This window comes from Durotheca rogersii (genome assembly GCF_024521655.1).
Source record: "Durotheca rogersii strain YMJ 92031201 chromosome Unknown GGS23scaffold_1, whole genome shotgun sequence".
In the NCBI taxonomy this organism is placed as follows: Eukaryota; Fungi; Ascomycota; class Sordariomycetes; order Xylariales; family Xylariaceae; genus Durotheca; species Durotheca rogersii.
In genome coordinates, this window is record NW_026251232.1 from 1,189,204 (window position 1) to 1,215,127 (window position 25,924).

Consider the following 25,924-nt stretch of genomic DNA (forward strand, 5'->3'; position numbering starts at 1 on the left):
CTGGCGTTCCGCTCGTCGTCGGTCGGTGACGCCGTAGGTACATCCGCCCGTCCGCCTTGAGGCTATCTCCCTACTGCTGTGCCTCTGCAGCGCCCCCGATCTCGATATCGTCCGCGGCAGACTCGTCGCTGGCATCTGTGTCGGGGGCTATCTCGCCGCTCTGGGCGGTGTAGCCGACACCTTCGTCCGCCTCATCATCATCATCGTCGTCATCGTCCCCCTTATCCCATACTTTCTCCGCAACCGGCTCCAGCAGCAGGGCATCTTGCTCGTAGTCCCCGACGCCGGGTCCCTTCCCCTCCGACTGCCCGCGCTCCGCCTGCTGCTGCTTGATTCTCGTCGCCGTCATCTCGTAGACGAATTGCCCGAGGTGCTCGACGCCCTCCATCACCGCCTCGCCCGGCACCGCCGTGCCCTCTTCCCCCGCTTGCGCCCGCTCCGACGGCCACATCTCGCCCGTCGCGAGCACGAGCTTGTCCGGCCGCTGCAGGAGCAGCTCGAATGCTGGCCGGAGCTCGTAGCACGCCTCGAACACTTCTCGTCGCCCGAGGATGTACAGGCCCAGCCGCGCGCGGGAGAGCGCCACCGTGAGTCGGCGTATGTCTCGGAGGTAGCCCACTCGCGATGTGCGCGTGAGCGAGAGTATGATATCTATGCCACGTTAGTTAGAGCCCATCACCCTGGGGGGCGGGTAGCTAGGTGCTCACAGTCGTTTTGTTCCCCTTGGTATTTATCCACCGTTGTCACGATCTTAGGCAACCCGAAGATGGCGTTCCTCCCACATCGGTGAGCCAAGACTTCTTTGATCAGGGTTCTCTGGCCGGCGTAAGTGGCAAGGATGCTGATTTTCGACGCCGGGTACCCCAGGAGCCGCATATACTGGTATATGGCAACTGCGTATTCGGCCTCGCCCACGTTGTGGATGAAATGCGGCGTTGGTTCGGCTTCGCCACGGCCCTCGTAGTCCGGCACGTTGATGAACTGATATTCGTACTTGAATCCGGCGTTGGCGCTCTGGAACTCCTTCTGGCTTTCGACGTGCAGCAAGTTTCCGAGGTTTGGGTACCTCCACTGGTATAACGCCGCAATGGACGGGCGAGCGCGGCCTTGCTGGTCGAGCGTGATCACCGGTATACCCAGACGGACGAAGCGAGAGAATAGAGACTGCTCGAGGTTGGCATAGTGCCTAAAGGCGAGACTTTGAATCACGGGGGAGTTTTGGTAGTGATCGCCGCATAAGACGACCCTCTGTAGCGCCATTTGCCCATTCTTGGGCTTTTGCATGGCTAGAGGAATGAAGCTCTCGACCTCGGTGATCTGCGCAGCCTCTTCCATGACGACATTGTCATAGTGAAAGCCGAGGGAAGCGATCTCGGTACGGCGCATCGCGGCATGGGTCGACGTCATAGCAATGATGCGAGCTTCATTCGTTAGAAGATAGTTGGCTTTGTCCCGATCCCTCCGTAGTATCTCGAATGGCAGAACATCCTCTAGCTCAGAGAATATTTTTGATATATGACGGTAACAACCGTTGGCCACGTCCAAGACCGTTTCTCGGTCGCCCTCGGGTGGGAACAGAGGCTGGGGCGCATCAGAGAAGTATATATGGAATGGAAATGCCTGGACGATATCCGCTGCCGAAGCACCATCTGCCCTGGCCACTTCGGTGAACTTGGCCCAGGCTGGCTGGATGTAGACGGAATTGAAGTACCCTGCCGTCTCTGCCGAGTTCCCGTGAGCGCCGGGGGCCCCCAAACTGGCCGCCAGCCGGTTAACTTCCTGCAGATACCGATCTCGGATCTCGAGAAAAGACCCGACTCGCCCGTGTTTGCTGAAGTTCCCGTCCGTGTCGAGATCTTCTTCTCCGTGGCCGAGCCGGAGAAGATGCCGCTCGTCTATGTCTAATGCCACTATTTTCGCAAAAAGTTGATTCAAGGCCTGGTTAGAATGCGCAATTAGCAGCGTTCGCTGCTCGGGAAAGTTGTGGTAGATGTTGTTGATGACTTGGGTTGCGACGTCTGTCTTGCCCGTACCCGGCGGGCCCACGATGACGGTGAGTCCGGGCTGAGTGCCGGATATTATGGCATCGATTTGGGCCGGCGTGAAGCGGACACTATTCAGCTTCGGCGCGTCGATGGGGTAGGGCCCAGTACTGGGTGGCTTGTATGTCGAGACTCTATACGTCTCAATCTCAGCGTTTAGGGCAGGCTCGGCACCTCTTCTTCGCTTTTTAGAAGGCTTGGCTACCTGCTTCTCCGGAGGCTTATCTACCGTCTCGAGAACGTAAGGGGGCTCGAAGCTCGAAGACACATCGGCCTCGGGTTCAACCATTTTCCCAGGCAGACTCTCGACGAGATGATGCCAGTCGAGGAATGTGTCCCTGAAATCGAGCCTTCTAATGCGATTTGGCAGATGCTTGTAGGTCGCTCCGGCAGGGTCCCCGTACCCTAGGAAATTCTCGTGCAGCCAAGATGCCAGGGGAACTTCCGACAGACACAAGCTACGAATGGACTCGAGCACCGGCTTGAAGTTGTTCTCCCTGCCACTCCGTCGGATGACGAGATTGATGCGTTCATAGACGTCCGGCTTGCCCCTGGAAGCGCGATCCATGTCTTCCTTGTAAGTCCTCGGGTCTAACCTAAGCTGTAATTTCCTTGTTGGCGACCGGTTTTGACCACTGAAGTAAGCAGCTGGATCCCTAATTATTTTGCCCTTGTCATCTAGGGTCTGAGCGATCTCGGCTGTTCGGACGGAGACGAGCCCTAGCTTCTGGGCCTCAGATATCGCGTGAACGCCACCATTAGAAACGGCATTTGGCAGAGAGGCGTCTACCGCGACAAGAAACACGACGTCGTCGGGACGCAGCGAATCCCATTCCCTTCGAATGTTGTCGGTAAGTCTACGCACGTCGAGCGAAATCTCGGCGTTCACGGCGGACGGCTTGTCGTCGCCAACAAGAGCCGGCACAACCTCTAGAATAGATGGGCGAGATATGGACAGTGCCATTTTCGAAATGCCAGCAAATGCCGTCTCACCGGGCCGCTTTGATTCCGGCCGTAGTCGCTTCAATGTATCGGTGATATCCTTTCTAATGCCGTAGAATGCTTCACACCGGTAGAGAACCAGAGCCCTCCAGAGGAAGTCCCCAACCGACAAGTATTGTAATTTGAGCTTAGGAAGCGCGAGTGGCTTTGAGCCATCGTAGTTATCCGTTCTCAATAGGCCTTGATCGAAGAGGCTATCCTCGGTCGGAACGATGCTCATATCCCGCGCAATCTCCTGGAATGTCTTGCGCTTCTCGTAAGTCGATAGGAGAACCTCCATTAAGAAGGGTCGATCGATGGAGACCTTGGCCGATTCCGGGTATTCTACCCTAAGCTCAAGCAAAGTCGCAAGTCGTCGGATCTCCTCATCAGTCAGGGTCTCGAGGAGATTTTCTAATTCGTTTCTTTGGTCTATAGACCCGTAATTGGATAAGGCGAGCACCGTCAGCTTGTCCTTGAAGTGCTGAAGAGACACCCGTTGGAGTTTTGCGAGGTCAGCACAGTGCCGGTCATATGCCTCAGTGGGGCTATGCTGGACACCCGTCTGATCGTCGATAGCGAAATGAGCGTAGTGGCTCAACAACGAGCATTGATCGCGGAGCAGACCGTTTGCTTCGTCATTAAACATGGGCGAGAGTCGCAGAGCAGGCAGGACATGCAGATCTTGAAGCAGAGTGTTGACATATCGCCTAGTGGGAAGTTGACTTAACAGGTCGGAGATGAATTCGACAAATCGTTCGCAGTAGAGCACATGCTCATCTTCCCTTTTCTCGGCGTAGAGCAGCCGTAGGAAGTCTAGAACTAAGGTGTAGAGCCAGGCCCTCTCGAAGCGTAATCGTGCCTTGGTCTCATCATCGGCCGAGTCATACCTCTTGCCTGCTGCCTTCCAAGTTTTCCTGAGCTGCAGCGCCTGGGCCAGCTTCCCGTCTCGCTTCGACTCGGTCGATAGGTTGTGCCAGATGCCTATGGACACCAACGGGGCGCACTCCTTCCTTACGCTGGCCCAGTCGAGGCTCTGAAACGCATATATGATAAAACATAGCAGATGTGTCCGTACGGTTTGGGATAGAGTCTGGTCGAGGCTCATCGATAGGATGCGCGTGAACAGACTCGAGAACTCGGCGGGTCGGTTCTCAAAGATGCCCCAGGTCTCGAGCTTCTCCCTAGCCTTGACATTCGTGATGAGGACGATCAGGAGGACATGGAAATTCGACGAGTCTTCGGAGTAGCCGGGCCAAAGATAGCTTTCGAGGGTCTGCAGTCCTTCGAGAACAAGCAGTAGCTTGTAGGGGAAGCCATCCTTCTCGAGCACATCCCAGATATCGCGCTTCAGCACCTCGTTCTTGACTTTAACCCTAGCAGTTCGGCGAGTAGGCTTGAGCCAGTGCTTCCTTGCAAGCTGGGCGAATTCGCTCTCGCCCTCCAGGTCGGCGATAGTCGGTCTTGGTTGCGTCTCGCGCGATTTCGACTGTGAGCCGCTCTTCAACCGTTTCGCGGTAGGCATGGCTTATAAAGATGATCCGACTAGTCGCCGAGGGATCTCGGCCTTAGCTTATGAAGGTGGGCGTAGGCGACGCAACCATGCCTAAGGGAACCAAAAGTTGGATTCGGGCAGCCGTGGTTCTTCGGATAGTGGTAGGCTTGGAAGTAGGCTTTGAGGACGGTCTCGCGTTGTGGGGGGTTCGGGTTTACTTCGTCTTGGGTATGCGATCGACGGATAGGTTCGGCGGATATGGTGTTACGGTGTTGTCAAGCTTCCCATCTCAGCCTCGTCGCGTGCTGTGTTGATGATGGGTATGATGGGTAATGCGATACTGTCGTGTCCACAACTTTTTATCTCTGTACTGCTGTTTACATACCTCAGGTATGATGGTTATTACCGACGGATGCGTATACGCGGGTTCCAGATCTATGTTTTTTTCCTAGTAAGTACATAGTGGATAGTACGATTGTATGCGCTAACTATGTATCCGTTAATCTAGTATCGATATGTATATACTAGGGTTTCCACAACAGCCTTACATTTAGGTACCGCAGTACCCCCAAGATCTGCTCTGCAATTGGAAGTAGACAAGACTTGCCCATCACCAACTCGCTTCGTCTACCGCGTCTGTCTCGTCGCCTCGACTTTCACCTCCTACCTTTTCAGCTTCACCTTTTTATCCTATTCTAGACCGATACCACCTCTAGCCGGCGCCTACCTACTTAAATAGGTATCCCTTTGGTATCCTTTTCGCGACACAAACAACGACCGAGCCGCTGCCGACCCTCCAAACCCCGACCCTGGCCTCGACATCCCGCCGTAACCAAGTGCTCGAAATCGTCCGACATGCTCGCGCCTTAGATAGATATGACCGAGTCCTCCTGCTCTCCTTCGCCCGCACCAAACTCGAGTGGCCCTCATGACCCGTCAAAATAGTTGATCCGCCCATCTGACGAGAATCTCGTTGCACCCCGAACCTCCTAGACCACGATAGTCCTCTGCCGATCGCCGGGTTTCATGATGCCTTCCGCAAAGACGCCCGACCAGGACGTGCCTCAAGTAGATGCCTTCGCCGCTCTCCTCAAGAATGTTTTGGATCATGCGCGATCCGCCAAGCCAGATGCATCTATCGAGCCTCCTCTCACCAAGGCCGATTTCGACAGCTTACTTAGCCAGCTTCCCACCATATTCCCCTGCGCGTCGCCCAGCTACGTTTCCGAGAGTCTGACATCCGAAAAAGCTCGGCAGTATGCTGTGGTGGAAACTGCGGCGCGAAACGTCTTCAGCAGCTTAGTGGTTAGTAACAAGAGACCCCTGTGGCCTTGCTGGATGGTAAACGGCTGACTCTAGCTAGGCCGGAACCTCTATTAATTCGCCTGAGTTTGTCCAAATCTGGAACCTGTTCGACTTCTTGTCGGTATTGTCTGATAGTGAGCAATGCGACCCGGCTCTCCTCTTCTGGCTTGTTGAAGAGCTTCTCGACAGCCAGACCACCGAGGGCTGCCGCAAAATTTTCGATTTTCTCGAATCGCGGAGAGAGCAAATCATCGCACAGAACCTCAATCAGAAGAAATTGGTTATTCTCAGGTCATGCAACGATCTCCTCCGTCGGCTGTCGCGCGCCGAGGACACGGCTTTTTGCGGCCGAGTTTTCATATTCATGTTCCAATGCTTTCCTCTGGGAGACAGAAGTTCGGTGAATTTGCGCGGCGAATACCATGTCGAAAATGTTACGGCATTTGACGAGACACCGGCCCCGGAGGACGACGCGGGAGATAAGATGGTTGTCGACGTAGAACCTGACGCCACCAAAGACGAAAGCAAGGCCACTCCCAAAGCAGTTTCATTCGATGCCAAGAACAAACCGACGCCCGAGAAGCCCCTCGATACTAGTGCATTATATCCTATTTTCTGGTCACTTCAGCATGATTTCAGCCAACCGACGACGCTTTTCGACCCCGCGCAATTGGCCAAGTTCAAGGCGGGTCTGGAAGCGACCGTAGCCGCGTTTGAGGCAGTCGAGAAACTTCAGAGAAGTACGAAGGGTTCCGACGAGAACAAGACCATCCCTCAGAAAAGAAAGAATCCCGAGGGGGACGATGATCTTCGTAGTAGTACCAATAACCCCAAGTATCTTACGGGCAGGGAACTTTTCGAGCTTGAGGTATGCTCCACCCCCTACTTACGCCTTCTATTGACTGAGTTTAATCATCTTGTGGTGGTATGCAGATCAGCGACCTCTACTTCAGACGGCACATCCTCATACAGGCGTTCATCGTACTGGATTTCCTCCTCTCCCTCACTCCCCAGGCTAGGGCCAAACTTGCGAACATCAAGTCTCAAAATAGATCCGTGATATACGGGGACCAAAAGTTGGGAGATGAAGACGTGAGTTCCGATAAGAGCTCAGGAAGGTATAATTATTAACCGCATGTAGGCGAAATGGGCGAGGACCATGAAGGACAGGATCACCACCTATATCCAAGCAGATAACGATGGATATTTCTTCTTTCGCGTGGTCGAGAGCGTTATCTCGAGAGACAAGGGCTGGGTCCGCTGGAAAGTGGAAAGCTGTCCGCCGATTAAGAAGGAGCCCGTTTCGCCAGCCGACTTCAACGAGGCAAAAGCCAACGCCCGGCGTATGGCCACTAATAAAAGGCTTCGATCTGTCCCCATGGGCACCCTTTCGTTAGAGTTCTTGAGGGAAGAGGATAGCGAAACCGCCATGGAGATGTTGAAGGATCCATCGAGGTGCGAACTTCCTCGTTTGGATGTCTTCAAGACCAAAATCGCCTCCGACGATCTCGATTTTGATTTTGCCAAGAACGAAAAGGAGAAAGCACAGATACTAGAATCTAAGGCTAGCAAGACCTGGAGAGCTCTAAGGATTGCGCGGAGATCAAGGCTGGCCGTTTTCGATAAGATCGAGGATTGGCAAAAAGTCGATATCATCTTCCAAGATGAGCCGAACCCCGGCGAAGAGACCCCGGGAGACTCAGAGGCAACCGTTCAACTCCCAGAGGATAAACGGCCGATCATTTTGACGGGGCCGAGCGATGTCAGCCGATCCACGCTAGCCTCGATGCTTTTCGAGAAACATCCCGGCGCATTTGAAAAAATCATACGCCATACCACTCGAATCCCCCAGGACGGCGAGGTCGCCGGCCAAGATTACCATTTTGTGGATTCCAAAACCTTCAATACGTTATTAGATGGAGACAGTTTCTTCGAATTCGCCAACCGAGAAGGGTTCGATTATGGAACGAGCCGAAGGCTAGCGGATGCCGCGATAGATTCTGGAAAAGTCCCGTTGATCCTACTAGATCGCGAAGTAAGTCAGAATGCACCTACACTACACTTTCGAAGCTTACTCACCACTCTCTAGGGCGCCCAGATGGCTAAAGATAACGGCTATTCCTCACGGACCATATTTATCTCGCCTAGCATTGAGCAATTCGAAGCCGAACTGAGAAAGACAGGAGCCGTACCGGAAGATGTCATAAGGAGTCATGTGAAGTCAGCACAGGAAGACCTGGAACATTCTCTGTCCGCGGATCTGTACGATACCACCATTCCGATCCACGATATCGAGGAAGCGTATAAAGCCCTAGAAACCTTCATCTACGGGGCACCCGTGCCAGAAGGAACAGGCAACGTTAATAGCAACGGAACTACCACAGTGGATGATGCCACAATGAGGGACGCAACGAATGGCAATGCAGTATCGTAGGTAGTATTCAACAGCACGAAAGAGTGTCTGGTAGTTCTACGGGTTCACGAGAACGCAGCTAGGCATGGTCAATCCCCCTGTATCTTCAACCTTGCGCCCGAGCGCGCATCGATAGGATCACAGCAAGAGACGTAGATATTTATATAATCATTAGATGCTTCGGGTCGGAACATTAGCATGTATTCTGTCGAGATACCCATATACAAATATATATGATGGTTGCGAGTCCATTTATGTTACTTGTCTGTAGAACCTACCGCCTACCTAGGCCCAGCAATTTGTGATGCGTACCTTAATATAATACGCCGTAGGTAATGTGTCTACATGATCTCCTATTCCTATTCATGTAGTGTCCTAGACCTATAGCTCTATGTAAATAGCATCGTATCCTAGATCAAATGGTAAATATGCCCCAAATACATATTCATGCACACGTCCGTCTTATATAGGCGCATCCATACACCTGCCTACATCTCCGATCCCCCTCTCCCTTTTATAACCAGCCAATCGAACAAATAGCTACCATGCTTTTCTTTGATGTCCAAAAAGCGGCCAATCCCGAATTTTACGTCCAGCCATCGCAAAGGAGGCGATGATTATACTGTGTACCTCGCCGCAAGTATATATTGTATCACCCCAGGCCTCATTTGCAGGCCACATGTATCATACAAACGTGATCTAAGCCATCTTTGCTATGGAGTCTAAAGACCAAGGCTTCCTGTTAGGAGACGAAGCAACAACGGGAAGTCTAAGCAAGAGCTTATAGACACATCTACACGGACCCATAGAATGAATACAAGTTTCTATATATACACAGTGTATTGACAAACAAACAGCAACGTGTAATTTTTCCTTAGGCCAGTTTGATCATGATCCAGCACTGGGTACATTCGTTACCCCTAGCGACAGAGCAGAATTTTTATACTTGAACAATACATAAACCAATATTATACCACACAGTAAATATATTTACTGCCGTTAAATTGTGTGACTGATCCTGACTTGTGATCTTGTTTCCAAATCACGCCGTTGGTAAAGTATTAAAGGACCCTCTTCCCCAACACCTCTTGAACAAAACTCCCTTCTTCCTTTCAACATCTTGCCAGACGCCTCCCAGCCATTACCACCACCCCTGCTACCATGGCCACCATCACCATCATCACATCCAACCGCTCTTCGTATCATCATCGCCTCCCACTCTTACCGTTCTGGATTTCCCGCAATCCTCTACTTGTAAAGGATAGAATGCAGGATCAAGGTCCTCCATCACCAGGATCCAAAAGGTGGCACATGCAGATATGTTGTGCCATCGGGCATCCTCCTGGTAGGTCACCACCACACATCCGGGGAGTTCAGTGGCCACAAAATGAAGAACTCATCACACCACATGGTGAGTGTTCTTAGTTGGAGTCACTGGCCTTCTTGGCTGTGTGGCGGTAACCTCCCCTATTCCCCCCTTTCCCCCCTCTCCCCTCCCTTCTCCCTCATCCTTTTTCTCCTCAGGCATCCCGTCACGAGTCCGCGGTCTACAGATATCTACTGATCGGCGGACTGCCATCTTCGTCATTGATTCAATTCTTTATTTTGCCCTTTCAATATTCTTCTTTGCCTCCTCTCTTTACGTCGTGCCCCTATCTTCTTGTTTCACCCTCAGTGTTTGAATAGGCCCGTCGCTGTGCTGTCGAGTCAGCTTCATCGAGATGAGTCACAACCAGCTTACGGACTACGCTACGCCGGCGGCCAATGCAGATCTTCCTTGTATGATCTGTTTCCGACACCATCTCAAGCATTCGAGGTGCTGTTTCGCTCTGTGCCTTGGCCAACGCAGCATCTTCCAAGTGCAGTCTTTGCACCAGCCGACGTAAAGAGTGTACTCCTCAAAGTCACAATGTCTTTACCACTCGTCTCCAGAATTCCCATCCCCGCTTCTGCCCCTGCTATCCAAGACAATATCATGGCCGACTTCTTCTGGGAGCTGGAATGAATGTCTTGTTTATACAGCTTGATGAGGAGGCAATGCTCGAATACCGTTGCGTAAGTTAATTCTCCATACACTGTTGCTCAGAGCTTGTTGTTAACAGTCTGTACTAGCTGAATGATCGAGGTCTCGTCAGTATGGGAGCGATCCCAGAATTACGTATGTCTACAGGGCCAATTTGGCCAATCTCTACGAACTCCCGAGGGAGATCCATGGTGCAGAGTCCTTGTCCGGAATGTCGTCGCTCATCCGGAACCTGTCCGCCCACCATCACAACAGTAATATTTCACCTAGCCTGGATTCCAGGTGTTAAAGTAGGCGCTGGTGGCAAGATGATGACTTGTCAGCCTCCATCTGCCTTACAACCTGCATCCAAATCCAGGAGTCCCAAACCTCCACCAACCTATTTTAGGTCCTAGGGGATATTCGCAGATACTTCTCCCAGTACATGCAGCATCCAGGGGATGATGTGCTTTTTCCTCCAACTTGCCACCATGATTGTGGCGACAAGAACCCTTCCTGGCGCCCCTAAGGAGATCCCCAACACGAAGTATTTCGACTCGAATCTGAGTACAAAAGCACCCGGACAAGGCCACAGCAACCAGCACCAGCAACAAAGCTATCTCGTCGCACCCTCCAACGTATTATCATCCTTGATGTCTGGAGCTAGGATACCTGCGGTCTAAGGAAGAAAGACTATCCTGCTTACGAGTGCTCGCAATACGGAAAGCATGTGTCCCAGCCTGGAACGATCTAGCACCGCTAACGGGCCGACATTCACTCCAAACCGGCTCTATGGCTGTAACAACAATTTAAAGCCTTGTTCACATCATACTCTGCCCTCCCAATGGCGTGTGTCAGCAGCTCAGTACAGGACATGTGTGAAGTCCGACTACCACCTCTTATTCTACCGCCTCTTCTTTTGTCTCGACATCGACACCGACGAAGGGCAATAGCTATTTCTCCCTTTTATCTCCCACGGGAGCTAGCTCAGCTCCCTTAATACTACTCTCCTCTCAAGGCCGGCCTCCCACAGAACCTAATGCCGCCCTAACCCTTATGGGGGTTGACCAACCCCCTGGGTAGAAGCACAAAGGCCCGGAAGACGACAAGGAAGATGATAACGTCCATGTACTAGGCGTAGTACTCTACAAAACCACACAGTTTAGCAACAATCTCTCTCTCTTCATCCTTTGCAGTCGGACTATGGAGCACCGCGCCTGGAACCTAGGCGTCACTCTTCCCTGCCGCTTGCTAGGCATGCTGCGATGGCCATACGCAGGGGAAGGCAGGCCACCGCTCTGGCAGCCCTGCACGGCAATCGCCACTTGCCACTATTACAGGCTGTGCGTGCGGCCCTGTGCTGTCCTAGTAGACACATGTAGGCAGGAATAAGCAACCCTATAGTCCCTCTCCCCTGCCCTCCTCCGTCTGGGGCCTCTCTGTCTAAGGTGTGCAGAGGGGCCCCGGATGGATCAAGACGACACCTCGTCTTGCTGGTACGAGGGCCTGTCCGCGTACAGGGGGCCGTCGTCACCGGGACAAAGGCTGCGCGGGCGGCTGACAGCTGGTTATATCAGGGCTCGACCTTGAACGCCAACAGCATCTGGCTGGCAGCCACCCGCGCTACCCTAGTCCCGGTGCTGCGAGCCTATGATAACGGCAACGGATCCCCCATCAAGCCATCCTCTCCAAACCTGGAGGTGGAGGGGGGCAGACGCAACCCCAAGCATGAGACTACGTCAACCAAGTAGGGATGCGTGGAGGAGGGGGGGGGACACCATCGAAACCAATGAGAAGGGAGATGATGGACGGGGCCGAAGCATGATATTAGGGTGTCTTACTGTGGTCTGCTCTGCTATGCCTGGCGGCAAACGGGAACAGAATGGTTAAACCATTGACAGATTCCCCAAGATTGAGTCTACACTGGACTCTCTAGGGTCCTGCTACCATCGAGTCATCTAGGGTTGAGCTCTCACCAGACCCAGCATGAGCCTCCAGCACTCAAACCACGCCGCTTGGCTCTATTTCACCATCACTATCCCCTAGAAAGCAGCCACTAGTGATAGCAATAGCACCGGAGGTTGGGGAGGGATTGCCAATGCGCCGCACCTACCGAACCTTGCCCACAAAGCCGGCAGGCTTCTTAGCCGCCTCCACCGGCCGACCGCTCAACGGCCACTCTGGCGGCTGGGTGGCCCACACAAGGGCTGGTGCTAGGCATTAGGCCCGGCTTAATCCCACGACCTTGTTAGAGAGGGAGCCCGATCATCACAGTGGCTGGAATTGCGATGGGGGGTTCCGGAAGCAGCAGAAGCAGGGGCAATGCCCGGCCTACTGATTTCGACGCAAAAAAAGAAAGAAGACAAGAGATGTGGTGGAATACCTGTCTATGATTCACTTGCCGTCACGGGAAAATGTAGACGCCTATACTCCTCCATTTGGATATGCAGGCTTATATATAGCTTTCTAGCGTTCTAACAGACACAAATCAACTTGCAAATCAACCTAAGCCTCTAGACCTCCCCATCCATGCTTGTGAAGTGAACGCTGTGATACGTGCTAGTGGCTTGCCAGAGCGATAATTTATTAACGGCCTTGCTTCTTTATATGGTAAATCATACAGACTGATAGTACCTATCTGCACCGACAAAGGCCTACCAGACAAGACAGGAAAATCAGCCGCCGAACAAATCCACCCCGCAAGAGCTTTGCCGCCTTCTTCCATCTTCTCTTTTCTAGGGCATGAATGCAGCTCACTGTACTAGTCTGAACGACCCTTCTGTTATTGGCCAGGGAATCCCTTCATTCTATTCCATAGCGGCGCCGAGCGCTCGTCGCCTGCTAGCTATCTAGCCTACCTGTTAGGTAGTGGTATATACACCCGTATCCCAGCTGCAGTACGCAGTTGCCCAGAGGTGTCTGGATCCGTACCCGCCAAAGCCCAGCTCTCTTTCTTTTTCTCCTGAGATATTTCTCCTGCTACGCAGGCCCTCCTAGTTCCTAGGCTATGTGTATATATATACATCTCCTAGATGATGCTACCACTCACTCAATATGGAGGGGTAACTGGAGGCAGATTGCACCAACAAACGGTGCCTTTTTAAAAATGAGAACCCGACGCCAGTCGCTATGCATGTACACAAGAAACAAACCGAACCCGATCCATCCTCTCCCCCTCCCCTCTGCTCTGAGAGCTAGGGGGATCCTGGACTCGTTATCGTCAAACCAGCACCACCATAGCCACCACGCCCGCGATAAAGGCGGCGGCGCTGCCTGTCCGGGCCGGGTTGTAGCTCGGGACGGCGGCCCCGGTGGCGACGGCCTTGACCTGGCCGGCGGTGGAGCGGCCGACGGGGGTGATGCCGTTGGCGGCGTCGGCGGCGGCGACGGCGGGGCCCTCGCTGAAGAAGTCGACGAGGACGAAGGTGGGCTTGGTGCCCCACTCGCGGGTGCAGAGCTGGACGTGGCGGCCGAGGTTGCCGTCGGCGGCGGTGGCGGGGCTGTTGGTGGTGGCGATGAGGGTCTCGTCGGGGACGAGGATCGACGCGGCGAGGACGTCGTACTTGAAGTGGTTCAGCAGCGGCAGCAGACCCGCGCCGACGGCGGCGGCGGCGGAGCTCTGCGACGCCGGCCGGTCCAGCGTGCAGTTGAAGCCCGCCAGCGACGTCACCTCGAACGCCGTCTCGAACACGTGGTCGAACTCCGACAGCAGGTACGGGTACTGCGCGCTCGGCGCGATCGACGCGATGAAGGTCACGAGCCGCGTGCCGGCGCTGATCATCGCCTGCAGCGTCGGCCACCCGCTGCCCGAGGGCGTGTACCCGTACTTGGCGATGCCCGACTGCGCGAAGACGGCGCCGAACTGCGCCGCGCTCTTCCCGTCCGAGTTCACGATGAGCAGCGTCACGACCTCGTTCGGGTGCGCGTCCATCCAGGCCCGGATCTGCCCCAGCCAGGTCTCGAGCGGGCCCGCGTCGAGCAGGCTGCAGGACGTGTGGCACATCTGGATGACGCCGTTCCTGTCGTGGACCTGGACCTGGAGCAGCCGCAGCCCGGCGTCCAGCGCGATCGTCGCGTTGAAGTACTGGTTCCCGGCTATCGAATTTCCCGTGCTCTCGTCGCGGAGGAAGGAGGAGTCGTGGGCGCCCATGTGGGTTATGTTGGCGTACGAGCGGGCGCACAGGTCGGGCGAGTTGTTGCAAGCTGTCGTCGAACCGGTGCTCGATATCGTCGAACTAGGGCTTGCGGCGACGGCCGAGGTTGTCGAGAGCAGCGATACGCCATTGCTATCTTGTTGCGGCAGGGCCTGAACAGTGGCGGATAGAGCGGCGGCAGCGGCAGCTAGGAACGTGCATAACGAGGGAACCATGTTTATCTCTGGTTATGTGATTCTCTAATAGCAGAGATGGGAGAAGCGAATGTGATAAGAGAGAAAAGAAGGGGACCGACACAGCAGTCTTATAAAGTAGAAGGATAGAAGCAAGAACGGGAAACGAAGAAGGTATGACAAGAAGGGAAAATACGAAAAGGTGAACCTGCCATTAAGAATATGGGGAGGGCAGTTTTTACCTTTAAGGGAGGATGTCCGAGGCTCGAAGTAGGTTAAGGGGAGAGTGAGTGGTCACGGCTTTCTCTCTCTCTCTTTCTTCGGGGGCCCAGGGGTAGCGTACATAATACCCATTGGACCAACCACAGCTGCACGGAGACAAAAGGGAATCTAGCAAAAGACGACAGAGCCTTTGATAACCTCTGCGCCCCTGTCCCGGCGGCACGGCATGAAAAGAGCCTCTCTTGTCTCTGAGGCGAGGGGAGAGGCAAGGGGCCTCCAGGGGAAGGGTCCCCCAGGTGGTTCGTATCGCATGGTATCTTGCTGTGGAGAAGCAGCTCTCGAGCGTGTCGCATGGCTGATCGGCCGGCTGCGCCTCCATGGCTTCGTCGAGACGCGAGAGGGACGTCGTCAGCGCCGATCCCCAAGGTGAAACAAACAGGGCAACGCAAGCCAGCCAAGCCAAGGCCACGAACCCACCGCTAGCCCCCCATCCACCACGGTGGGCCTGGCTGCGCTGCTGTTCGAGCCGTGCGCGACGGGTCGGTTTGAGACCCAAGTGGCCAGCCGGGTTGGGGCTTGGCTGGGCTGGGTTTCCCGACGTCGCGGACCCGATCAGCTCCTGGTGCCCGACAGGCTGCGTAGGTATATGTATGTGTGTATGTGCTCTCGCGCTAATTCTGAACATCTGAACCGGATTCTCGATCTAATCCTCCGTCCGAGACGGCTTTGCTCTACGTTAAAACGCTCGGCAGACTAATCGACGATCTCGCCCCCGTAAACCGGCTATTGTTACGCGTCGTCGAATACGTCCCGCTCCTGTTAAAGAGACTGCACGGCACCTCCTTTTCCTTAGCCTTCGGAGGCTCCTACGTTTTTGCCCATTACACAGCAAAAATGTGCCTCAGGGGGAAAAGCGCAGAAGTGCCTCGACGTACAGCAGTTGGTGTAGGTAGGTACCTATATCGATCGGTAAGGTCTCACGTCTTATCCGGGGGCATTCGGGATCTACTAGGTAATACGGCCTTCGCGGCGGATGCACTTCACATCGAAATACCTATCTAGGCCTATCGACACGCATCTCACCGTCGTAAATCTGCCGGGCCTTATATCTATGTCAAGTGAGAAAGCAAGGCGACGGAGAGCAATGATATAGCGAACCAAAGGCATTCATCAAGCTAGCACGGGAGCATATGATCCTCGTGGCCAACGAACTGCCGGAATCATCAAATTGAAGCCGCGTTTCTTTCCCTTGGAAAACTCGAGCCGCTCGGCACCAACGCGAATCGGGCTTCTTCTTGGCGCCTTGCCCGGGCAGACACCAATGTCTAAAGACAGGTACTTATATAGTATTCCGCTCACTGGCCTAGCTTCTTAGGAGATCCAGTATCTTTGCCAAGCCCTGCATGTCGCCTTCCACAGTCCCAGCCTTCTCCGCGTCCACCCAGCCTGGAGGAGTATAGCTGCCTCCAAAGTCGATAACCCAGGCGTCGTCGTTCCTGTCGATCAGGACATTCTCGGCTTTGACATCGCCCCAGACGATGGCTCGTTGGTGGAGATATTCCACCGACCGACCGATCTGATTCGCCCAGCGTTGCTTTCGCAGGGTAGAACTCTTCGCTGCTAGGCCCTTTGATAACACGGCTTTCTTTTCAATCCACGTGAACAGCATGCTATAAAAATCGTTTCCATCGCGAACAATGCCACGAAGGCGACAAATCGATGTCTCTGGGAAAGGGGGTATCTTCGCCTTTACAATTTCTTCGTGGGTTCGGAGTTCCTTCCTGGCAAGAACTGGGCCAAAAGTGAGCCTGAAAGGCTTGAAGAAGCATGTTACTTCGCTGCCGCCGGGACCCGCGACGACGACTCGTGTTGGGTCTTTAATCGAGACATGTTGGGGGCGATCGTACGATATCTCGACATCGGCCGGATGATACGACTGAGTCCACTGGTCCAGACTGGCCACGAAAGCGCCGTTCATGCGAGTCTTGGGGGTGCTCCAGCCGCTGTCTTGGGTGTCGAGTTGGTACGGTTCGGGTGTGTCATCGGTCGCCTTGAGAGCGCACACAAAATAAAGCGCGAAAAGATATTGAGAGATAGTTGGACGTCTGGTAGGCTTTAGTTGCAGTGGAGCGGTGGCTAACTAGGCAACTATTAGAGGTTGAAATGGCTCGGCTTAGTCACTGGCACGCATCTTCGACGTAGAAACCGTCTATTTCTTCTTCCTCGGAGCGCAACGTATTTAGGCATTTGAAGTACAACTTAGTCGTGCTCGGGGAGCGATGAAATTGAGACGGATCAAATCTGCAATAGAAGACCCGTCCATTACTGGTTCGAATCGCTAACTCGCAATCGTCTTCGGTTCTGTGTGTCTGCCAAAACGCAATGCCATAGTAGAGGAGGTTTTCCATGTTCGATCACGGACTTGGTTTCTACTCTACCTACCTAGGTACCTAATTGCACTGCGACAATACCTACCGTTTGGCGACGGCTCCATAACACCACAAAAACACCAACACGAGCTCGCTACTTACGTAACTCTGCATCGATTAGACAAGTCCATATGAGTACCTGTATGGTACAGAGGTCTGGCCCTGTCTATTCTTAGCGCTTCGCATCTTTCGAGAACCCACCGCAGCGCCACGTACTCACAAAGCCGCGCAAGCACCCGTCTCCACCTGGATATGCCTAGACAATATCCATGCAGCGCGCTCTCATACAAGCATGAGCGGGCGAGAAAGAAAGGAAACCAAGCGAAGAGAAAAAGGAGAGAGGAAGAATGATGTGGACAATCGCTATTGTGCCTACGGCCGGCATAGCTTGAAATGCCGTTTCCCGGCAGAGTCGACCCCTATCAATTTCTCAGGTACCTAGGTACCTACCGAGGTGGACATCGTACCTATATCCGTCGACATCCCGTCGCGAACCAAATAAATAACCCAAGCACTAGCCTCCAACGATGGCCTCTGTCGGAGATCTAGCCTCCGGCCTAGCATGCCTCCAATCGTAACACACCTCTGCGTACGTGCCTACCTATATATATACACACCACATTCGAAGATCGGAGTCCGAAGGCGACCGACGCGCTCGCCCAGCACGGGTGAAACTGGTGGGGGCAAGACGGACGGCCTGCGGCGCGCGGCCACCGAAGTGTCCCGCCGGTTCCCCCTGCACTAACCCTACTTAGCATCTACAAGGGGGTGGGTCGGGACGTGGGAGAAGGACAAGAGGCGTCCGGCAAGGCGAAGCAAGAAATCTACGAGATTCTGCCGTGTGAGGTCGAGCTGAGCGACACACCCGCCGTCTCAAGGTGTAGCATGAATCTAGGCTCAATCACATAGGTAGGTACTCGCACGAAAGGGGGGATGGTGCGGGAGGTGTTGGCGCTGCTTTTCTCCCTCGCCGCCGCCAGCTTCGTCTGGTAGGTAGGTAGGTAATACCTAAGTGAGGTCGGCATTTCGGTAGGCACGGCAAAGGGGGCGACGAGCGCACAATGCATTCACCTTCAGCCGAGCGCAAGTGTCTCACCGTACGCTTACGCCACCCATCGTACAACAGTCGGGCGGCTTAAAAAAAGGACCACACGCCGAACTCCTTAATTCTAAATACCCGCGGTTGTGTCTCTATGTCGGTACTCCCCAAGACAATGAAGTTGGCTTGTCCCCTCGCCGGAACCCGCGACTCTCCCCAGACGAGAAGGGCGCCGGCGTCGAGGCAGCTCTGGAGGGTGGCGCATGTATACAAAATTCGGTAACCTACAACCGAGAGGGAAGGACTACAAGCACTCTTCCGTGTCCCGTTGCGCGCGCGGTCTCGACGCCACGGGCGGGCACATGGGTAGGTATATGTCATAATCATGTTGGTGGATACCTCTGTGTAGGTAGGTAGGTAGGCCCCTTGTATCATCACTCCGGGTCGTCGGCATACGACTCCGACGCCGCCTTCTTCTCAATCTCCTTGAGGTGCTCCTGACCCTCGGTCGTGGTGGCGTCTATTATCTGCTCCTCGAGGCTGAAGATTCCGGCCTGCACAGATTTCGTCAGTCAATCGTTACGCACAGCGCAGCAACAGACATGCTCGGGGGGGGGGGGGTCATCTCTCTCTCTCTCCTTACCTCGCTTAGGAGACCGACTACCTCCTCGGCCTCCTCCACCTTCATCTTGCCGAGCACCGCGTTCACCTTGTCCAGGCTCCTCGAGTTGATGGCCTCGCGCATGTCCGGCGCGAAGCCCTCGAAGATCTTGCGGGCCTTCTGCTCGTCCGGGTCCTCGCTCTGCTCGGGCGGGATCGTGATCCTGATCTCCGTACCGGGCTCGACGGCGTGGAGCTGGATCTGCTCGACGCCCTCGCCGGACGCGCCATCGGCTGCGCGTTGCGCGTTGATCTCGGCGGCCCGGTTCTTGATCCGGTAGTAGGTGTCCTGTACATCTTTGAAGAAAACATCCTGCGCCTGGTGGCCCTTCGTCGTTATGCGCTTGAAGAACAGCGCCACGCCGTCCTTGCCAAGCGCCCGGCAATACTGGAGAAGCAGGGCCTGGTGCACGCACTGCCGCGCAAAGTCGTCTTTTCCTTCGAGCTGCGCGTCAAAGGCCATGATCAAGAGACCGTCCGACTCCTTCTCGGAGAGGATGTGCGGGTGCAAGCCGATGAAGGTGTTGCTTTCCCGGTACTCGCCGATCTTGATGCGGGCGAATTTGCGCGCGTCGGGCGAGGCCTCGACTTCTTTGTCGTCGTCGTCGTCGTCGGCTCCTGCGGACCCCGATCCCTCCGGCTTCGACGTCGAGAAGTTGGGATTGAGAAGCTCCACTTTCGAGTCATTGGCCTTGTTCGCAGCAGAGGATGCGGACGGCGCGGACTTGTTGACGTACGAGCTGTCAAATCCGGTGTGGATGCTCTCGCTGGTGATCTTGCGGCTCTCTTCCTTCTCCAGCTCGGCTAGCTTCTTGAAAAGTTCTTGTTGTAGGTCTTCGACTTTCTTTAGGTGTACACCGATCTCGTCGACCATGGCGTTGTAGCGGTTCTCGGGCTTCTTCTCGTCAAGTTCCTTATTTACCTGATCTAGCAACGTTGCCATCATCTTGGTGTAAGTCGGCGGCTGCTCAACTTGAGCGTGGACGCCTTCAGGCCTCGGCGGCGGCTTGTCCTCCTGCGGGCTCCCTGCAGACTCCATGACGGCCTGGAAAGCAACTTCGGCAGGGTTGCGCGTCTCGGCCTCGGCGGCGTGGGCCTTGAGCGCCCCTAGGAGGTTGGATATGCGTTTCATCAAACCATCGTTGATCTGGCGCTCGTACTTGAGGGTCTCGATCTGGAGCTTGCGTTGCTGCCGCTCCATGTGGATCTGGTTCTGCTTCGCGCGGATGAAGGAGCGTTTGTCGACATTAGGATGGACTTCGATATCGGAGTCATCGCTGAGCTCCAAGGAATCCTAAAGGGGGGAAGGGGGAGGGTTTGAGATCAGCGATACGAGGAAATCTGTCGGCGTGTTTTGGGGGCATAGAAACATGGCAGTTCGTGTGGAAATATGGACATGGTGGAATACGAGGCGGAAGAGGTTATACTCACCCACTTGCTGTAGTCGACAGGCATCTTGACTTATAGATCTGGAGTGTCCAGATAGTTGCTGTCGGTGTCTTCTTAGATCAGTTCGCTCTGGCTCATGGGTACGGAGTCAGTTTAAGAGAGAGGGAAGGTGGCTGGGTAGTGGAAGGTTGTTATTAGACGGTAATCTGGGAGCTCTCGGCCATGTTCGTGAAGTTGTCTCCCTTGAATGCCGTGGATGGGGGGAACAGCAGATGTGCTAGGCGTGCCCCGCCATCTATAGAGGGGTTGACAACCTGATGTAGCTTCGTAGCTTTGTAGCTCCGCAGCTCCGTAACTGAGGTTGGCGGGTATTACCTAAGCCGTGGAACGTTGAGGGAGGTTCTGGCGCCGACTGTGGTCTCCGAAGTACCTAGGTACCTGAGGTAGGTAATCAATCTAAGTCTAGTGACGTAGATGACGCGACGGCGGTAACAAGATCTCACAATGTTGTGTTACCCGCCCATTCTATTCTGGGGTGACGCGCGGAGCGGAGGAAATATTGATTAATGCATCAAGTGCGTGCATGTAGCGAGGCATGCCATTACAAGGTAGGCCCGCCTCGTAATAAGCCATGGTTATGATGATGAACATCGCGTTCCGTTCCATCTTTTCTTTCCGAACTCTACGCGCCCTGGAACACCTGTCTTCTCCTCGGATCCAAGCATGGCAGCGAGAACTAGATAAAGCACTTTTTTGCTAGTCGTCGACTTGCCATGTACCTATGGCTACCGCATACGGACACTCTGTGTGGCGATGGGCAATGCCTACTCCTTTTCGTGCCCCTGTCGCTTTTGCGTCTTATTGCTATTGCTTGAACTACGCGCGAGGCGTGATCTGCAGCAGCACATCGTGCGAGAGAGACCACGGGCTGAGGCGACCACGAGGATTTGAGGAATTCTCTGCACAGGCATCACATTCGCTACGCCCTCTACAACTGTAAGCAGCGTTTAAACTTGGCCTAGGACAAACGCACGACGCGTTTCTTTTTACTAAGAAGCAGCAGTCTAGTACCGCGACGAAATGCTTATTGTACCCGTACTTATACGACCGCCCCTGTCTGCGAGCAACAAACCCTCCCTTCCTAATGCAGCACGCAGCCGGGCACGCCATACCGTCCGCCGCTCTCGTCCCGGACGGGGCCCGGGATCAGAAGTGGCCGGAGATCTGCTTCGGCAGGTAGAGCTCCTCGAGGAACTTTTCCTCCTCCTCGGTGAGGGTCTTGCCGCGGGCGGCGACGGCCTCGTCGATGCGGGCGACGCTCGAGAAGCCGATGATGGGGCTCGCCACGCGGCGGTTGATCCAGGCGAGCGCGACGTGGCTCATGGGCCAGCCGTGCTTCGCCGCGAGCTCCTGCACGCGCCGGATGATGGTCAGGTCCGGCTCGACGGTGCCGTGCGACCCGGGCTGCGCGTCGCGCTCGAGCCGGCTGCGCTCCGTCGTCCCGAACGCCGTCGGCGGCCGCGCCAGGTGCCCTCGGCACAGCGGCGCCCACGGGATCAGCCCGACCCCTGTGTCCCCGCAGAACCGGTTCATCTCCCGCTCCTCCTCCCGGTACAGCAGATTGTAGTGGTTCTGCATCGACACAAACTTGGTCCACCCGTTCTTCTCCGCCACGAACTGCAGCCGCGCGAAGTTGACGGCCCCTGGGGAAAGCGGTTTTGTTCTCGTGTTAGCGATGCTTGCCTGATGGTGGCGATTGGCTGGGTAGACCCCCTACTCCTCCTTCTCGGCCTCACTCTTCTTTCTACCCACCCTTGTTCTTCTAAGGCGAGAGGATTTCGCTCAAAACAGAAAACGAGATGGCTATCTATAGGCAGGGGCTGAAGGTGAGAGTGAGACGTACACATGCTACTGGCGCCGATATACCTGACCTTGCCGGACTGGACAAGGTCGTGCAGAGCCCTCATGGTCTCCTCGGGGGGCGTGTTGTAGTCGAAGCGGTGGATCTGGAACAGGTCGATGTAGTCGGTATCGAGGCGCTTGAGCGAGGCCTCGACGGCGTTGAAGATGGCCAGGCGCGAGAGGCCGTATTGGTTGACGTAGTCCTTGGCGCCGGCGAGGGCGTCGCGGTAGATGAAGTGGCGGACGTCGGGCGTCTCGCCGACGGCCCAGAAACACTTGGTCATGATGACGACCTTCTCGCGCGGGATGTTGTACTTCTTGAGCGCCTTGCCGACGATGACCTCGCTCGCGCCCTGCGAGTAGACGTTGGCCGTGTCCCAGGTGTTCAGGCCCCTGTCGTAGGCGTACTTGAGCAGGGGCAGGGCCTATATGGCGAAGAGTAATCGCTAGTGAGCTCTCGGCGACGCCCTGGGCCAAAGGGGGAAACCTTGGGCCCTGCTCTCGTGGGGTAGTATCTCACCTGTTCTTCGTTGAGGGCCCACGATAGCGCCTTGGTGTCGCCGAAGCTCATGCAGCCGAAGATGGGGACCGAGATCCTAAGGCCGCTGTTACCGAGCTGGCGGTAGTCGACCTTGGTGGCCGCGATCGAATCCTGGAGAGACTGGGGGAGAGCTGGAGCGGCCATGATGAGCTGCGGTCAACAGTTAGGTGGAAACAATCCTAGCTGTGTCTGGGTTGCTTAGGCGTATCTTCCAACGTGTCTCGCGCAAGAATGACTCGCATACTAGACGGAGAGGCATGTAATGAATAAGTAGCCATCTGAGAGATCTCCCGTCTCTTTCACGCGGGTTGCGTGGCCATGCCACTCACATCCCCCCGCACGAGCGACCGGCTACCCCGCTGACGCTTGTCTTGGAACTTCGGACCCGCCTTTCCGGCATGGGAGGTGAGGGAACAAGGTAGTGAAGCGAATGGGTGCTGCAATGCGAATGGCGTCTTGACTATACTTGACCCTCGGTATTAGCGCACGCTGTGATCCTGCGCAGGGTGGCAGCATAGCTACCCGCACGCAGAATAGCCGATGGGGCCCGACCATCCATCTACCGTCAACTCGGCTCACCTATGCGGGTGTTGCTGGTATTCCCGATGCCTTCTTCTGCATCGACCAGATCCCGGGTCGGACATAAGCACTCGTCCGTCCTTCCTCAACCCTTCTGCAGCACATCCTGTATGCGTCCGCCTTTGTCAGGTCTTCGCTGGCGGTCTTGGCCACTCCACACTGCTCTGCCCTACTCAAATTAGCGTAGCGCGAGATCGATCGGGCGTGCGCAGCTTTGGTATCTCCCGTCCTCCCACCCGTGTCACGCCAGCGAAAGAAGAGGGCGGAGGTAATGCGAAATCGTCTATAAACTAAGTACGCGCAAGGCAACACACGCACACGCACACGCACGCACACATATAAGCCTCGAACCTCGAACCCGGATTTTGCATGCGCCACACCTTGCACGGGTCAGGCCTCCCTCTTTGCAGCCCACGCCTAGCTTCCGTCCCGTCCCGTCCCGCCCCTTCTACCGGGTCGAATCGAGCGCCAACGCTCGCCGGGCGTCCCGGGAAACTGACTTCTCTATCACGAGAAGTCGGTGTACATGGTGCAGAGGTCGAGCGTGTTGTTGGTGTTCGGATTCTTATAGCCCTGGGCGGTACGGTGTCTGGTCAGCGACGGCGCGCAAGCACAAGTCGCCTCGGCTACGCGCGCGGGGGGGGACTTACGATTCCCTGGCAACATCCCGTGATGTTGTATACGAAGAGGTTGCATTCCCAGATGGGATTCGTGGCGCCCAACTGATGCGCCGGGATGCCTAAAGGAGGAGAGAAGGAAAAGCAGCAGGTCAGCATTAGTCGGCCAGTGAGTGCTCCCCCTCCCCTTCTCGCAGTTATTCCCGTCTCCCTGGAGGGGAGGGGGCTCTCATCTCGTCACCGTCCCCGAGGGAGAGGGGAGAGAGAGGGTTGGGACGACCTACAATTGGTCCCGACTTGGCCGTCAATGTTCATACAGCACTTGGGCGAGTACCCCCAAGCCTGTCGCGAATGGCAGCTGAACTGGCCGCCCGCCAGCGCCGCGGCCGAGAAGAGGGTGGCAACCAGCAGCGCGGCAGCAGACTTGGAATGCATCTTGGAGAATAAGCGAGCGTGGTGTCGACCGTGTCGGGCTGGGTATCTCGAACGAGAAAAAATAAAAAGCGAGCGACGAGAGCGGAAGGGGGTGGGTTATCAAGCACTCTTCCGCGAGAAGCACGCCGAGGGGCACGAGAGTCGCAGCTTGTATTTGTACTTTACCCGGCCCTGCTCAGAGGAGAGAAATCCCGAGCGAGAGAGAAAGAGAGAGAGAGAGAAAGCCCGCCGTCGGCCGTCTCCTCCCCCCTCCCCACTCACCGCCTACATGCGCTCTTCTGCTGCACCTCTCCGGCCCTATCTCGCTGGCGCCGCCGCCAGATGTGACGACGATGGGCGACGTTTAGGTCCTTAGGCGCGGTGGCGGCTTCTCCCCGTTCCCGTCTGCCTATACGATCGGATGCAACGCGGCGGACACGAGGTGGGCATACACACACTCCACGCCTACTACGCCTGCGCGCGCGCGCAGCCACCCACCCACACCCGCACGGCACCTATACGCCCGTCGCTTTCTCCCATCTCCCACCCCCGTATTGGGCCTCTCTGTCTCGGGCGCGTCGTAGCGAGCTATGTGCAGGCGTCGAAGTTCGCTTCTAAGGGCGCGCTCGCCGGCTGGTTGGATCAAGATTTGCCATCGCAGCCACCGGTCTCCCCTCCTCCCTTTTTTTTTTCCCTTTCTTCTTATTGTCCGCGTCGAAGATCATGCCCCTCCTCGGCCGTGGCTTGGCTTTTTCGTATTTGCCGATCACGATGCGCTGCCTGCATTACATACAAAACATACATGAGCGAAGAAGTGGCGCGCGATTAACTGGCCTATGCCCGCCGTCGGTTATTATGTTCCTGGGCGCGGCCCCCAGCCAGTGACACCCTGCCGCACACTTCGTCATGACAGACGAGAGGCGCTTTATAAATGGCACCCAGATAAGTCAAAAAAAGTAGTCTTCGATCCGCTTTGGGAACCGTCTGAGACCAATTGGTAATGTACCCACCTATATACGTCTATATATAGAATCGTCTGGCCGGTGACGATGGCGAGCTCGATACGACAGCGACTCAGCCCTAAATCTTCCCTCCCACGACGACGTCGATCGCTGGTATACTACGTAGTGTGCCCCCAGGCCGGGAGCACGGCATCCCCAGTTCCCACAGGGGAGGGCGAGTAGCAGCAGGCGAGTGCCGGTTGAGCAGGGGTCCATGGAGCGTCCATGGCACCGAAATCGCGCCGAGGCGGTTGACGATGCATCTACTTTGCATAGGCGGTATTCCTGTATTCCAAGTTTAGGCGCCCTTTTTCGCCCGCGTGTCTTCATACATTAGGTAGGTAGCAGTCTTCCTACCGACAACACACACGTACACACGTCCGGTTTCCAAACGAAGACCCCAAGTTACAGCAAACATGCGCCTGATCGCTTCCGCTCTTTAGCCTCGCCTATTATCAATACAGAATTAGCCCGCGAGCGGAAAATTAAGTGTCCCCTGGGATACTTGGAGCCTATCGGTGAAGAGGGGATGATCGGGCGGTATCGGGTGAGAAGTAAAGGATTTA

At 55.3% G+C, this 25,924-nt stretch overlaps 7 protein-coding genes across 7 annotated transcripts; 1 reads left to right on the forward strand and 6 right to left on the reverse strand.

The window, feature by feature from the left end:
* Positions 1 to 15: 15 nt before the first annotated feature.
* GGS23DRAFT_15011 (P-loop containing nucleoside triphosphate hydrolase protein) lies at positions 16 to 4,677 on the reverse strand. The gene is made up of 2 exons (XM_051511356.1): positions 708 to 4,677; positions 16 to 651 (listed from the first exon to the last, which is right to left on the reverse strand). Exons 1-2 carry the CDS (start codon positions 4,546 to 4,548, stop codon positions 71 to 73), a joined length of 4,422 nt encoding a protein of 1,473 aa, XP_051376868.1. The 5' UTR covers positions 4,549 to 4,677; the 3' UTR covers positions 16 to 70.
* A 413-nt stretch (positions 4,678 to 5,090) lies between these two features.
* GGS23DRAFT_544321 (THO complex subunit 1 transcription elongation factor-domain-containing protein) lies at positions 5,091 to 8,703 on the forward strand. The gene is made up of 5 exons (XM_051514899.1): positions 5,091 to 5,823; positions 5,882 to 6,691; positions 6,757 to 6,915; positions 6,965 to 7,858; positions 7,913 to 8,703. Exons 1-5 carry the CDS (start codon positions 5,545 to 5,547, stop codon positions 8,255 to 8,257), a joined length of 2,487 nt encoding a protein of 828 aa, XP_051376869.1. The 5' UTR covers positions 5,091 to 5,544; the 3' UTR covers positions 8,258 to 8,703.
* Positions 8,704 to 13,458: 4,755 nt separating this feature from the next.
* Positions 13,459 to 14,607, reverse strand: GGS23DRAFT_591955 (PLC-like phosphodiesterase; the record flags this gene model as incomplete). Its single annotated transcript, XM_051517806.1, has 1 exon — positions 13,459 to 14,607. One exon carries the CDS (start codon positions 14,605 to 14,607, stop codon positions 13,459 to 13,461), a length of 1,149 nt encoding a protein of 382 aa, XP_051376870.1.
* A 1,543-nt stretch (positions 14,608 to 16,150) lies between these two features.
* Positions 16,151 to 17,195, reverse strand: GGS23DRAFT_591956 (uncharacterized protein; the record flags this gene model as incomplete). Its single annotated transcript, XM_051517807.1, has 2 exons — positions 16,151 to 16,892; positions 16,975 to 17,195. 2 exons carry the CDS (start codon positions 17,193 to 17,195, stop codon positions 16,151 to 16,153), a joined length of 963 nt encoding a protein of 320 aa, XP_051376871.1.
* Positions 17,196 to 18,486: 1,291 nt separating this feature from the next.
* Positions 18,487 to 20,335, reverse strand: GGS23DRAFT_15138 (uncharacterized protein). Its single transcript, XM_051511367.1, has 2 exons — positions 18,899 to 20,335; positions 18,487 to 18,809 (listed from the first exon to the last, which is right to left on the reverse strand). The coding sequence occupies exons 1-2, from the start codon at positions 20,114 to 20,116 to the stop codon at positions 18,690 to 18,692; spliced, it is 1,338 nt and encodes a 445-aa protein (XP_051376872.1). The 5' UTR covers positions 20,117 to 20,335; the 3' UTR covers positions 18,487 to 18,689.
* A 718-nt stretch (positions 20,336 to 21,053) lies between these two features.
* Positions 21,054 to 23,211, reverse strand: GGS23DRAFT_544339 (NADP-dependent oxidoreductase domain-containing protein). Its single transcript, XM_051514900.1, has 2 exons — positions 22,208 to 23,211; positions 21,054 to 22,007 (listed from the first exon to the last, which is right to left on the reverse strand). The coding sequence occupies exons 1-2, from the start codon at positions 22,488 to 22,490 to the stop codon at positions 21,511 to 21,513; spliced, it is 780 nt and encodes a 259-aa protein (XP_051376873.1). The 5' UTR covers positions 22,491 to 23,211; the 3' UTR covers positions 21,054 to 21,510.
* A 317-nt stretch (positions 23,212 to 23,528) lies between these two features.
* GGS23DRAFT_15192 (uncharacterized protein) lies at positions 23,529 to 24,840 on the reverse strand. The gene is made up of 4 exons (XM_051511369.1): positions 24,228 to 24,840; positions 23,977 to 24,065; positions 23,707 to 23,899; positions 23,529 to 23,616 (listed from the first exon to the last, which is right to left on the reverse strand). Exons 1-3 carry the CDS (start codon positions 24,376 to 24,378, stop codon positions 23,834 to 23,836), a joined length of 306 nt encoding a protein of 101 aa, XP_051376874.1. The 5' UTR covers positions 24,379 to 24,840; the 3' UTR covers positions 23,529 to 23,616; positions 23,707 to 23,833.
* Between the last annotated feature and the right edge of the window lie 1,084 nt (positions 24,841 to 25,924).

Excerpts from the sequence above, each read along its gene's own strand:
- GGS23DRAFT_15192 (XM_051511369.1), bottom strand. The coding sequence starts at position 24,378 with ATGCATTCCAAGTCTGCTGCCGCGCTGCTGGTTGCCACCCTCTTCTCG. Across the intron at positions 24,066-24,227 it reads CGGCCAAGTCGGGACCAATT|GCATCCCGGCGCATCAGTTG; the intron begins GTAGGTCGTCCC and ends CTCCTCCTTTAG. Across the intron at positions 23,900-23,976 it reads CGGGATGTTGCCAGGGAATC|GGCTATAAGAATCCGAACAC; the intron begins GTAAGTCCCCCC and ends CGTACCGCCCAG.
- GGS23DRAFT_544321 (XM_051514899.1), top strand. The coding sequence starts at position 5,545 with ATGATGCCTTCCGCAAAGACGCCCGACCAGGACGTGCCTCAAGTAGAT. Across the intron at positions 6,692-6,756 it reads GGGAACTTTTCGAGCTTGAG|ATCAGCGACCTCTACTTCAG; the intron begins GTATGCTCCACC and ends GGTGGTATGCAG. Across the intron at positions 6,916-6,964 it reads AAAAGTTGGGAGATGAAGAC|GCGAAATGGGCGAGGACCAT; the intron begins GTGAGTTCCGAT and ends AACCGCATGTAG.
- GGS23DRAFT_15138 (XM_051511367.1), bottom strand. The coding sequence starts at position 20,116 with ATGGAGCGGCAGCAACGCAAGCTCCAGATCGAGACCCTCAAGTACGAG. Across the intron at positions 18,810-18,898 it reads TAGTCGGTCTCCTAAGCGAG|GCCGGAATCTTCAGCCTCGA; the intron begins GTAAGGAGAGAG and ends AAATCTGTGCAG.
- GGS23DRAFT_15011 (XM_051511356.1), bottom strand. The coding sequence starts at position 4,548 with ATGCCTACCGCGAAACGGTTGAAGAGCGGCTCACAGTCGAAATCGCGC. Across the intron at positions 652-707 it reads CCAAGGGGAACAAAACGACT|ATATCATACTCTCGCTCACG; the intron begins GTGAGCACCTAG and ends AACGTGGCATAG.
- GGS23DRAFT_544339 (XM_051514900.1), bottom strand. The coding sequence starts at position 22,490 with ATGACCAAGTGTTTCTGGGCCGTCGGCGAGACGCCCGACGTCCGCCAC. Across the intron at positions 22,008-22,207 it reads TATCGGCGCCAGTAGCATGT|GGGCCGTCAACTTCGCGCGG; the intron begins GTACGTCTCACT and ends CGCTTTCCCCAG.